The sequence below is a fragment of the Balaenoptera ricei genome, chromosome 14, assembly GCF_028023285.1.
Source record: "Balaenoptera ricei isolate mBalRic1 chromosome 14, mBalRic1.hap2, whole genome shotgun sequence".
Classification (NCBI taxonomy): Eukaryota; Metazoa; Chordata; class Mammalia; order Artiodactyla; family Balaenopteridae; genus Balaenoptera; species Balaenoptera ricei.
The window spans coordinates 21064714-21078110 of NC_082652.1; the positions used below are offsets into that span (position 1 = coordinate 21064714).

The window sequence follows — 13397 nt, forward strand, 5'->3', positions numbered from 1 at the left end:
CTCTGTGTTGCCAAACTGCTCTCGGGCCTTCCTAAAAGAGCCAGAACCATCCACATCCACAGTACCTGCTCCCCACCCCCCTGCCCACGAGAACAGGCCACTTCCCAGCTGGCTGCACCCTCAACTCCTGAGGGTGTTACTTGATCAGCTATGTTCAACGAAGAAATGTACTCAGTAGTAGTTCAGGCCAGGAACCCTGGGTCATCCTTGCCGCCTTCCCCAGCCTCCCTACCCATATCCAAGGCAAACCCCTAGCTCTTCTTTTTAAAGGTGCCTGTGCTCAACCTCCTACCTCCCCTGGTCTGGCCTCCTACAGGCCCGCACAGCAGGCAGAGCAAGCCTTTGAAACCAGCCACCGGATTGCAAACTGTCTGCTTTCTGAGCTCAACCCCTGGGCCCACAGCAGCGGCTGGCGCACGGTAGACACTCAGTGGCAGCCCGACCCGAATCTATCCTGGGCGCCTTCATGTAGCCCCTGCCTGGGTCCTCCTGGCACCCAGTGAAGCACCAACAGAATTGGCCCCCTTCAGACAAGGATGCCAGAGCTGGGCTGAGGTGCCCGAGGGGCCCAGTTTTGGTTCCGCCCCTTGGGGACACCAGTACCTGCGGGGAAGGCCTGGAGAAGGGATGGAGAGGATGGAGGTGAGCTGAGCCCTGGCCCAGGACAGGTCCTGGGCTCCTCACACTCATGGCCTCCACCATCACTGACTGCGGCCCCGTGGGGCGCAGGCTGCTCCCTTTCAGCTCAGTGGTGACCCCATGCTCTAGCCCACCCGAATCCCTGATGGCGTCCAGCAAACACCCCTCCCCCACTGCTCCATGCCTTCTGGCCGAGAGAGGCGTCCTCCCCTCCCCCACCAGACCCGACTGTCCTCACCCAGCTCTCCTTCCACGCGGCCCACACTGTCCCCAGGAGGCCTGCTCCGTGGGGCGCCCCTGACCTGCCCCCGCCGCATGAGGCCCAGCTGCCTGACCGGACCTTGGCTTGATGGCCCCTTCGGTCAGAGGCCACGTCCCGTTTGTCTGGCTCTGACCCCCAGGCCTGGCTGAAGCGTGCGCGGGCCTCACCTGCTCGCAGAGGGAGCGCAGGCCCATGTCATCGAGACGGTCCAGCTCGAAGGTCTCGCCCAGCATGGGGTTGAAGGGCTTGGCGATGCGGTGCACGGTGGTGGAGTAGGAGGACACGGAGAAGGCCGCCACCAGGCACATCTGCTCCACGGAGCTGGTGCAGTGCACTGCCTTGTCCAGCAGGTGGTGGTACTCCAGGTCCTCCGTCAGCCGCTGGAGCATGGACAGGGGCTCGTTAAAGTTGACCTGCGGGCGGGGTGTCAGGTCGGGGGTCTGCACAGACCGTCCACCGCTCCGAGCACAGACCTGGGGTTGTCGGCACGGCAGCCTTGCTTTTCTCAGATGTTCAGGGACATCACTGCTCAGACCACCTTCACAGAGAGGCTCATCTGAGGACCTGTCTAAAGCCACAGCCCCACTCACTGGCCTGCCTCCCTACCCCTCCTGCCTCAGTTTTCTCCACAGCCCTCACCACGTTCTGACCCGCTGCATCTGGCAGAATTCTGTTACATTTACTGTCACTCTCCCCTCCTAGGATGTAAATGCCAGAGCAGTGAATCATAGGAATCAGTGAATGAGTGAATGAATGAATAGGTGAATGAATGGATGAAGTGGGTCTACCTCGTATTCTGAGCTATTATGCAAGTCTTCTGTCCTGGGTCACACAGTGAAACCAAGTCTGGCCTGGAGCCCCCAGCTCCCGCTCCATGGAGATGCCACTGTGGTCTGGCAGCACAAGGACGCCAGCCCTGCCCTTGGCCTGCTGGCGACCTCGCTGGGGTGGGGACCAGGGGCAGCCCAGCATGGAGGAGGAGGGTCCACCCAGCCCCATACACAGCCCAATGTTGCCACTCCCCATCCACCAGGGTGGGAGGCACTTTGAGGGCCCCCTGTCTGATCAATGCAGAGCCCCTTCCTGGCTCCTTACCTCCAAGCATGAGACCTCTGCCCTGGGGGAATTTCAGCAGTGCGGATGGAACACGATTCAATAACACGTTACATGCTCCTCAAGTTTCATTAAGAAAATGACACCCAGGGCTGCGTATACTTCCAAAGGCCATTACTTCCCGTCCCCGCACAAGAAAACAGCCCCCAGGGCCCCCCTGGCCGCCCTGCCCGGCCCCTACCGGCATGGGGATCTTGGAGAGCTCCCGGCCGATGCAGTTCTTCATGATGCTCCAAAGATTAAGGCTGTAGCTGGGCTTGTCGGGGATGCGGACACGCCTCTTGACTTTGGGGGGGCCCTGGGGCACAAGCGAGGTGCTGTCTAGCACCTACCAGAGAAGCAGAGTGCGCCCATCAGCAGAGGCCAGGTCGCCTCCTCTGCCCCCAGGCCTCGCCCTCGCTTCTGGCCCAGGGCGGTCTGAGGACCAGGCCCGCACTGGGACATTGCTGGCGGGAGGGGAAGGCTCTGCCTGAGCTCAGATGAAGGCACCAGGCACAGGGCCCGCCCCTGGGGGGCCCGAGTTCAAAGTGCTGGCCTCCCCACTTCACCCCCCCTTCGGGGTCCCACCTCACTCACATTGTCTGAGGTCCATTCCACGGAGCCTGTAGTCCCACTCTCAGCTTTTCTGCAGGAAACACAAAAGGGAAGGCAAGTTATTTACAAATCCTGAGGCCTCCTGGGGACCCGGCCCCCCTTCTATCCAGTCCCCTCAGTGAGGTCCGAGGGGCAGCCTGCATCTCCAATGGGAGTGTCTCTAGTTCAGGACTCAGGTGGGGCTGAGGGACCTGGGGCAGCAGTTTGGAGGGGCTCCCACCCACTGGTGCCCTGTGGCAGCAGCCGCCCAGCCAAGTTCTCACCAGGGGTCCCCGCACACAGGCCCCTCCTGGGGACTGGCTGACCAGGACCTAGAGAAGCCAAGGGGTGGGCACCTCTGGGAGAGCCCCCGGGAGCCCCGTGGGTCCCCTCTGGCATGGACAGACCCCACTGTGTCCTCACTGTGCTGGTCTGATTCCCGCATTCGACTTGGATTCAGGAAGGGAAGGAAGTGGGTCGGATGGATCTCTGTGCCCAGGAATACTTGTGGTGAGATGGTGGCCAGAGCAGCAGGGGGCACTCTGGCTGAGGGGCCCAGGCTCTGAGGGAGCTCCCAGGAGGGGTGACCTAGGCCAGCCCTGTCAGGGGACGGGCACTAGGCAGTTAGGGCCTCGGATGGGAAGAACCCACCCAGGTCCCTGGGGAGAGGGGGAAAGCACTGCAGACACGGCGGCACCCGGCAGAGGATCTGCCCACTGCCCAGTGCAGCTGCAGCACGAGCTGGGGGGCTGCGTGAGCACTGGGGGCTGTGCCAGGAGCCAGGGGAGCCGAGGAAGAGTACTGAGCACAGGGTCACCTGCTTGCTGGTCGGGTGGGAGCAGAGGGGCCTGGGCTGTTGCTGAGGTATGGAAGGAGGCCAGGGCGGGGCATGCAGGAGGCAAGCCCAGGCCCTGGGGGCTCCAGGTATAATAGGGGAGTGGACTGGGAGCCAGAGGGAACCTGAGCAGGACCCCCCTGGCCTCACAGCCCAAAGGGTGACACTACCAGGTGATAATGGAATTTCAGAACAGCTAAGCTGTGCTAATTTTGAGAGCAGTATAAGCGATTTTTAAATATTATTGGGAAATGCAGCGTTCATAGCAGCACTATTTACAATAGCCAAGACATGGAAGCAACCTAAATGTCCACTGACAGGAATGGATAAAGAAGATGTGGTACATATATACAATGGAATATTACTCAGCCATGAAAAAGAATGAAATATTGCCATTTGCAGCAACGTGGATGGACCTAGAGATTATCATACTAAGTGAAGTAAGTCAGACAGAGAAAGACAAGTATCATATGATATCACTTATATGTGGAATCTAAAACATGACACAAATGAACTTGTTTATGAAACAGACTCACAGACACAGGAGACAAACTTATGGTTATGAAAGGGGGAAGAGGGATAAATTAGCAGTTTTGGATTAGCAGATAGAAACTACTATATATAAAACAGATAAACAACAAGGTCCTACTGTATAGCACAGGGAACTATATTCAATATCCTGTAGTAAACCATAATGGAAAAGAATATATGTATTGGGTTGGCCAAAAAGATGTTACAGAAAAACCTGAACGAACCTTTTGGCCAACCCAGTAACTTCAATTAAAAAATTTTTTAGAATATTATTGGGAGGACTTCCCTGGTGGCGCAGTGGTTAAGAATCCGCCTGCGCGTGCAGGGGACATGGGTTCGATCCCTAGTCTGGGAAGATCCCACATGCCGCGGAGCAGCTAAGCCCGTGCGCCACAACTACTGAGCCTGTGCTCTAGAGCCTGCAAGCGACAACTACTGAGCCCGCGTGCCACAACTACTGAAGCCCACACGCCTAGAGCCCGTGTTCCGCAACGAGAAGCCACCGCTATGAGAAGCCTGTGCTCCACAACAAAGAGTAGCCCCTGCTCGACGCAACGCAGCCAAAAATGATGATGATAATAAATAAATAAAATAAATATATGTATAAAAAATATGATTGGGAAATGGAAATATACCACTGATAGGACCAGAAACTCCCTGAGGGGTAAGAGGAATCCAAACCATGCCTTTTCCCTGGGAGAAACCAGGACAGGGAAGTGGTGAAACACGCTGGTCCACAGAGGCAAAAAAGGAGCAGCCACAGGTTTTCACCGGCCTCCTCCCGGCCGGGCTGGGCTTCAGGGGGGTCAGGGAAGGCAGCATGGGGTGGGCAGGCAACAGCACATATGTAAGAGTGAGGCCGCTGGGAAGTCTGCAGTTCCTGAGGGCGAGCAGTGGAGCACGTGGTCCTGACACACCTGTGGTGAGGGTGTCAGTGGGCAGCACGGGCTGCGGTCAGTTCTTTCTCCTGTGGGGCTCGTTGGCCACTTCTGTGTCCCCGAACGCTGCCATACCCACCAACCCTTCTAGGGTCAGGACCTAAGGCAACCTGACGAGAATAGCAACCCTGGTGAGGACTGAACCCCGAATCATATTAAAATCTGTGCTCAAGCCCCGCATGCTCCCCTGACCACAGCCCTGCCTCCCACCCAGCTCACGCGCTTCCCTCCGCACGTGTCCTGCCAGCTCGGTCCACAAGCACAGGCGCTTCCCGAGGGTCCCAGGGAGTGTGGCAACGTGGCTTTCAGTGCTAGTAACTGTCTTATTTACTATTAATGTGTATTTAGAAAGATCCTGAAAGAGCAAGCTCTTATGAAAAATGAAACAAAGGCTTTGAAATAGAAAATAAAAGAGGCTTTCTGTGTCTCCAGTCTGCTCTGGAATGCTGACACAGTGGGTGGAGTGACTGGGACCGTGTGCGGCTCTGGGGCAGGAACTGGATGCAGCCAATACCCTGTTGTCCATTTAAAATGAAATCCCAATACAAACTCTATTTGGGTATTTTTGATTTAAGGAAGAACAGAACCAATCTAAGCAAAAATACCATCTGGAGCAAGACTTAAAGAAAACCCCAAGTGCGAAGAACAGGTGGAGCACGAGAACAGGCCGGCGCGGCTGAGCCGGGAGAGGTTCCTTCCAGGTGGCCGCCCAGCCCCGGGCCCACCTCTCCTCCTTGGGCTCAGTGATCACTGTGATGAAGGACGTGGAGTCTTCCATGGCGTCGAAGTACTCGGTATCTTCATCTTCTTCACTGTCCTCGCCTTTGGTGGTTAAGAGGCTTCCTAGAGACACACAGAGCCACTGCCTCAGTTTGCGACTTCAACAGTTGTGCCTGCCCAGGGAGGTCTAGAGCCCTCGGCCCCTCCCCACCTCTGTCACCTGGCTGTGGTGCCTGCGTTCCCTTTCCTGGAACGCACTTTCACCCTCTTGCTCAGAGCCTCCCTCCTTCCGGAAGCTTTCCCTGATCTCTAAACATGCTGGTCAGTCTCTCTGTGGCCCAGCCTCCCTTTCTGATGCACCCCCTTCCCAGGGCACCCGTGACCCTGAGCCCCAGGTTAGGTGGGCAGCCACCTGGCACCCAGGCAGCCCTGCCACAGAGGGGACAGTTGGGCTCACTGAGCTCTTCTCTGGAGATTGGGAGGCTAGACATGGGGAGACTGTGCCCACTGTGAGGGCGTGGGGGATACAGAGGCACACAGGCACGTCGGCCAAGCGGGCCCAGACGTAGGCGCGTTGAGGGGTACGTGTCCTGGGGGGGCTGTGTAAGCCGAGCCAGCTGACAGAGGGGACACTGAGGGTGGACCGGATGGATGGACAGACGCCCGCTCACCCTCGCTGAAGCTCTTGGTGGGGTTGGCGGCCCGGCCGGGGGCGCTGCGGAAAGCGCGCTCGAGGCTGTTGTGCTGCTTGGCCAGCTGCTCGATGGTCTCCTCCAGATGGACGCGCTGCTCCTGCTCATACTGCAGAGCCCGCTGCCATTTCCGGCTGTGCGTCTCCGCTAGTTCCAGGAAGTCCCTGCAGGCCTGCGAGGGGGCGTGGCCTGTGAGCCAGGCAGGGCAGAGAGGAAGGCCCGGGGGTGCCGTGGCCCCTCCCCCTCCCTTCGCAGGTGGGTCAGAAACACCTTTGCTGCCCCCTGTGGCTTCCGTGGAGTCATGGGGACCCCGGCTTTCTCAGAACCAGCCTGGCATCTGCCCTGGTCAGTGCCCCACAGTCAAGATGCCATTTGAGAGCACTAAACCCGGTGTTGCTGGTCATGCTGCCTCGCCAGTATCAGCTGGGGTGCTGGGTGTTCCTGGTGGCAGGGGCCCCAGCTCTCAGCTGCTGCATCCTCACTGTGGGCTGGGCCTAGGTTTGTCAAAACCCCTGTCCCCACTGGAACCAACACAGCAGCTCAGGCCAGACCCTGGCTTTGGCACAGAAGGAAGGCAAGCCACCTTTCTGCTACACCGCCTGGCTCAGAGCTAAAGGGTCTTGTCTGACAGAGGAACTGGGACTCGAACTTTCTACCAAGTTACCTCAAAGTCTGTATCACATAAACTCTGCTTTTAAGGTTCCCCCTTCAAACTTGTGGCCTACTATGACATCCAGATTCTTTTCAGCTTCCCAGGTCCATAGGTGGTTCCAGCACACTCTTAGGAAACAGGATGGTTGTTCTGCCCCTGTCATCACAGTAGAGAAGAGGGTCTGGGCCTCAGCTGTCCCTGGAGGGCACCGCTGGACTTGCCCTTTCTGGACTCCTCTAACGTGGTCGGAAGGGACATGGTTCCCGGCCCAACCTGCGTCAGTGATCTCAGGCCGCCACTCCCCACCAGCCCCTTCCCACCGGCCACTGGGCTCCACGCACATCACATGAGGTCTGACACTGAGGGTTACAGACTTGATTCCTGCAGGGAGAGAGACACGGTGCCCCTCCTGTGTGACAGGGACCGTACAGCACTACCTGAAGGGCTGTTGGGAAGAGCCAGGGAGGTGACGCGGAGCTCGGGGCCAAGGGGCACTCAATGGACACCCCCTTCATCACGGCTGGCGCCCGAGCACATGCCTTCACCCTGCCTGGGCTCGGCTGGCTCTCCCGCCCCATAGGGAGCCAAGCCCCAGTGGCGGCCTGGCTGCTGGAAAGGGCCCCAGCCTGGGGCTCCAGAAGGCTGGCCACTCATCTGGCCCCGCACGTCACTCCTTAACAAGCCCTCCCTGGGCACCTTCCTTCCGTCATCCCATCTCACCTCACCCCCAGCACCATGCAGAGTGGGCAGGGCAGGGGCTCCCCCACCCCACCTTTCTGAAGATGTGGAAACGGAGGCCCAAGGCAACCAGCAAAGTGTAGTGGAAAAGGTCGCATGATCAGGACTGGGAAGGCCCAGTTCCCGCATGGGTCACTCAGCCCCACTGAGCCCATGTCCTGTCCGTGAGCCACAATGGTAAAGCCCCACAGACCCTGCATTCGCAGCACACCCCACCCCCCGGTCTCAGCTCACCCAGCAAAATCCTTGAGGTGGGAGGAGAGGGATCGTCCCTATTTGACAGATGAGGAAACTGAGGCTCAGTTCCCAGCAGCTCCCCAGCAAGGCTCTGGGGAGGGGGCACTTCAAGGGCCTCCTGCCCTCCCTGGCAGGTCTGATCCCTGCCCAGCCACATGCCACTGTAACCCGCTTCTCCAGAAGGGGCAGGGATTTGTGCTGACAGGTGTCCTGGCACAGGTTAGGGGGAGGGAGACTTTAGTGGGGAAGGAAAGAAATCTCCTTATGCACTTAGCAGGCTCTGGAGGTAAGAGAGCTGCATCCAGGGCTGTTGCAGGTCTGGGGCTATTCTGGGTCTATAAGGCTCGCCCACTGGTGTAGAGCTGCAGTCACTGACTACCATGCAATTGGGGGACCCCCAAGCTGGGCTCCTGAGTGGCCTGTGTCCACTTCATCCTTGCTTCCCCTGACCCTAAGCTCGGCCCCACTGCCCAGTCAGGTTAGTCTGGGCTCCAGCCACCCGTTTGCTGACCAAGGAAGGAGTCCTAACTGCAGGGGCGCCGTCACTCTGCCGCTGCCCCGGCAGCTCTCAGACCACCAAGCCAGGTGTGCGGTGCTGTCAGAAACGCACCCCAGAGGCCTGGCTCTGGCAGGGGTGCCCTTGTCTCCCTGGGCAGCGCCGGGCCCACCGCTAAGCCCCCTGCTGGATCCTCCTGTCCCCCTGAGACTGAGGCCCAGGGAGGAGGGGCTGCCCAGGTCAACAATGGGCGAACAGGACAGGACCCCAGGCCACACGAGGCACGGTCCCCTTGCCTGGCTGTCTTGGGGAGAAGGTGCAGGGGCCCGGGCTGTGTCATGCACGGAGCCTTGTTAGAGGTGAGACACACGATGGGTGCTTCATGTTTTCTGGTTCTTAGGGTCTGTGGATGCCCTTCCCGGTGGCAGGTTGCCTGCCCCATCAGACTAGCTTGGCAGCTGCACAAGGGCCTCTGGACTCTGCCCTCGCCTTTCCTTAGCGCTGCTTCGTCGTACCTGTCGCTGTCACTCCCCGCCAACCCTCTACAGCTCCTGCAATCATCTCTCTGAGTTTTAACACGGACACTTTCCTTTCATATAATTCACAGCATTTAAAACAACGCTTATTGGACTTCCCTGTTGGCACAGTGGTTAAGAATCCGCCTGCCAATGCAGGGGACACAGGTTCAATCCCTGGTCTGGGAAGATCTCACATTCTGTGGAACAACTAAACCCGTGAGCCACAACTACTGAGCCTGCGCTCTACAGCCCATGAGCCGCAACTACTGAAGCCCACGCACCTAGAGCCCATGCTCTGCAACAAGAGAAGCCACCGCAATGAGAAGCCCGCGCACCGCAATAAGAAGCCCGCGCACCGCAATGAAGAGTAGTCCCCGCTCGCCGCAACTAGAGAAAGCCCGCACGCAGCAACAAAGACCAATGCAGCCAAAGATAAATAAATCAGTTTATAAAAATAAAAATAAAACAAGGCTTATAAAAGAGCCACAAATAACAGTATAAAATAGCCAAATGTCATGGTAAATAATTCCTACAAACTCATGTCAGAGAGCTCTACATGGCCTCTGACCTTCCTAGCAGCAAAAGCAAAGAAGGAAAGATAACCAACAAGTTTATAGTTCCCTGTATAGCACAGGGAACTATATACTCAGTATCTTGTAATAACCTATAAGGAAAAAGAATCTGAAGAATAAATAAATAACTGAATCACTTTGCTGTACACCTGAAACTAACACAACGTTGTAAATCAACTTCAATAAAAAATAAAATTAAATTTAAAAAAGAAAAGAGGGAAAGATGATCGTGCTGCAGAGATGAATTAGGTTCCCTTCCTCCTGCCCTTGATGTTCGTGAAGCTCTCAATACTATAGGAATGATATGGAAGGGAAAACAGAGTGTCGGTTTCATTTTCTGAGACAGCCAACAGCCTCTCACAGACCTGGTCCCAGACCCTCTCCACACTCAGCTCCTGGGGCCCCGTCCTGCCCCACGCGCTCCCTCCTGTGTGACCACGTGCCTTCCTCCCCTTCTCCGGCCCCACCTCCCTCAGAGCCCCCACCCGCTGTGGGTCAGGGCTGTCGGTGCGGGGAGGGGTGGCGCACTCTCACAAGCACTGAGGTGGCCGTTTTAACAGCGTGACCGAGGAAGACATAGAGGCTCAGGGAAACCAAGGGACTTGCTCAAGGCCACAGGCCACGCGTGTAGGACCAGGGTCCAAGTCTCCCAGGGCGTGGAACCAGCGCTGTCGCTGTTTATTTTGTCAAGCTGGATCCTTACCCCCATCCGGATGCCCCTTGAGGCAATGTGGGGTCCCAGGGCCTTCCTGGAGTGGGGTTGGGCTCCTGAAGATGCTCGCTAACAAGGATGTCGGGGAATAACCCTGTTCAAGCAACAGGACCCAGCCCTGCCTGGTCCCTGCAGCGGAGGCTGCTGCCCACACAGCCAGGGCTGCCGGCTGAGAACCGGGGTGCCCTCCACCTTGCTGCCCCTGCAGGACAGGCTGATGTGGAGCAGCAGAGGGACAGGAAGTCAGATCCCCAGGACAGCGGGGGCCTCATGGGGGCCACATGCAGCTGGGCTGGGCGATGAAGATCAGAGCATGTCAGGGTTGCCTGAAGAGGGGGGCACGGTGGAGGCTGCTGTACCCCAATATCGAGGGGCTCATGTGGCTGGACCAGGGCCTTTTCCACTGACTCCGGGGTGCGGGGGTCATCTGCAGCTGATGAGCTGCCCTGGTCACCCTGCGGGCTGTGGAGAGCCCGCCTGCCCCCTCTGCCCTGAGGTGCCTACCTGGTGTCCATCCCCAACTGCGCCGGTTTCCTCTGATGCTGCTGACCTTCTCCAGGCCCCATCCCAGCCAGCCGCGAACGGAGGCAGGTGCTGGTCTGGCCCCGCCGCCCTGGAATGCTGAGCTGGGCTGTGCGCCGTGTGCTCGCTAAGCTGGATTAGGCCTGGGGCCCGGCGATGGGCGGGCGGCTGGGGGTGGCTCCCAGGGGCCCAGGAAGGGCCTGGCTGACCCTGGCCCTGAACACGGTCACACTTCCCCTGAGGCCCCGCCACAACTCTCAGAGCTCACGCGCTGCCCTGACCAGGAGCAGAGCCACAGGCCACCCCAAAGCCCCCGACTCACACACGCCGGGCCAGCATCCAGGCCCCTCACGGCATCGCCTCGCTGCCTACTCTGGGGCAGGCCCATAACTTCCTGGACCTCAGTGTTCTCGTGAACAGAGGGCTGAACCCCAGGACCCCTGCAGAGTCCCTGATTCTGTGACCCACTGGGGAGATCGTCCTCTGGACGGGAACTGGTTTCCAGTCTCCCAGGCCTGCCCCTTCCTCCCACCCCCACGGCCGTCGAGAGGGTCCCTGAGATGAAGAGGTGCAGGGTCCTGTGGGCAATGCGATTCTACCTCTGTGGGGAGGGACATGCCCAAAGCAAAGTGAGAACCAAAAGCCCAGAAAGGAAATGGCGGCACCTCCCCCATGCCCCTGCACGGAGGCACCCACCGGGGACTCTCCCTTCCCAGAAGCCGGGCCCGTGAAGGGGGTTGTGAGGGCTGCCTGCCCGGGGAAGCGTGTCGGGGCCCAAGGGGAGTGGCTACCGGTCACTCCGACAGGTGTTGCGCAGGACAGATGCAGAGTGTCTGAGCCGGAAACCTTGCCCAGCTGTGCCCAGGAGGAAGAAGGACGAACACTAATCGCTTTTGCTGTTCCTAATCCTAATCCCGACCACAACCTCGCTGCTCCTCAAATGCAGGCGGGCGAGCAGGGCATGTGGGCAGTGGCCTGGGTCTCATGCCCGCCCTGTGTATGGCCCGAGGAGCCTCTCAAGCTCTAAGAGGGTCTGCAGAGCCGGGACCCCGCTCAGGCCCAGCCTTCAGTGGCCACGTGGAAACCATCAGTCTCCTGCACGGTCACTGCCGTCCTAGCTGGGCCATGAGGAGGGTGCCGGAGAGTCGCTGGATGTCGGGTGGGCGGCCCTTGGAGCCACAGAGGAGGTGGGGACAAGGGCCAAATGCCTGGTGGTACCAGGCTGGGCGGGTGCCCTGGGCGGACAGGGCCAGCTCAGTGACTGTCCCCAGCTGTCGGCACACAGCAGGTTCCCCCGGTCACCCTGCTCGCAGGGAGGAAGGGAGAAAGGGCCACGTTTCCACCTGCAGCCAGCCAGGACCTGCCCTGTGGCTGACAGCCGCGTGACTGGCCTGCCGTGGCTCTCAGGCGCAGGGCTCCCAGGTCAGTGGGTGGCCAGGGCTGAGACTGCCCCACCATCTACCCCACCACATCGATCCTCACACGGCCAGTGTCACTATGGACCCGCCTCTCAATGGTCTGTAGTAATAATAAAGGTGGCGAACAGGAGAAAAATGTGCAGAATCACGGGTTCCCTGGGCCCCTCTGCATGGCCAGCAGCTCACACTAGGGACACATCAGGGTCAACAGAGTCTCTCCTTCCCCTCCCACTGAGGAGCAACAGGCTGACCTCAGCACATTACCTCCCGACGGTGGGAAAGGGCTGAGATTCAGGCTGGGACTGTCTGGCTCGGAGGCAGCCATGCCGGACGAAGCACAGCCATTTCAGGCTCCAAGACCAAGAGCGGGTCCCCCAGGAGCTGCGATGGGGGTGCCAGGCTCTCCCGGGGGTCCCTCTGGCTCAGGCTCAGCCACGCCGCCATGCTCCGCATCCACCACCCTCCCGGCCCCTGGAGGCTGGGCGGCTCCCAGGGCCGGACCCCCTTCTCACGTGGCCCTCGGCTCGGGCTGCCCCGCATACAGCGGCCAGCCCTTCTCGGACGCGGAGGGGATGGTCACGGCTTCTCCTTAATGTGACTCACTCACAGCACTGGGGAGTCAGCTTCTCACTTCAGTTCAAACTTTAAAATAGCCCTTTCCACATTCAAAATAGTTTACCCCTCGTGCACAGGAACCAGCACCATCTGGCTGCCAGTTTGCCAACCGATTTTAGACCGTCCTGGAATCTATTTTTACTCATCTCCCCAAGCCCCAAGTGAGCAAGCTGTCAGGGGCAGAACAGAGGTCCGCTGGACGGGAACCTGCCCATGGGCCCCGGAAGGACGAGGAGGGCGGCTCTGGGGCCTCTCACCACCACTCTGCTTGGGTGGGTGCGAGGAGCCCCTCGTGATCTCCAAACAGGGCTCAGCGAAGCCTCAGAGCATTTCCAGCGGTAAACAGCCCCTTCTGATCTGGTCGGTTTCTATGATGCCCCAAATCCAAGGTCCTGGCCAAGTGCCCTGAGTTGCTGCCTTTGTGTCTATGTACCCCCCACCTCCCCCACCTATCCTCATCTGCGTCCCTGCTCCCACTCCCACCGGCCGCCTCCCCCAGCCCCCAGTGCCTCTGCTCCCCCCTCATCGTGCTCTCACAGCTCCTCCAACTGGAGCTGAAGCCCCCTCCCTCCAGGCCCAGCTATGCTGGGCATGCGTCCTCCACCACTTCCCTG

At 59.1% G+C, this 13397-nt stretch overlaps 1 protein-coding gene across 8 annotated transcripts in view; it reads right to left on the reverse strand.

Moving 5' to 3' along the window:
* Positions 1-13397, reverse strand: part of OSBP2 (oxysterol binding protein 2) — a 164080-nt gene that overhangs the window by 12764 nt on the left and 137919 nt on the right. For 7 of the 8 annotated variants that reach the window (XM_059895152.1, XM_059895148.1, XM_059895149.1 and 4 more), the window contains 5 exons: positions 6283-6475; positions 5617-5734; positions 2591-2639; positions 2196-2342; positions 1069-1314 (listed from right to left, as the gene is read on the reverse strand). In XM_059895152.1, the coding sequence (XP_059751135.1) occupies positions 1069-1314; positions 2196-2342; positions 2591-2639; positions 5617-5734; positions 6283-6475 (753 nt within the window). The remainder of the gene's footprint in view (positions 1-1068; positions 1315-2195; positions 2343-2590; positions 2640-5616; positions 5735-6282; positions 6476-13397) is intronic. The other variant, XM_059895150.1, reaches the window with a different exon arrangement.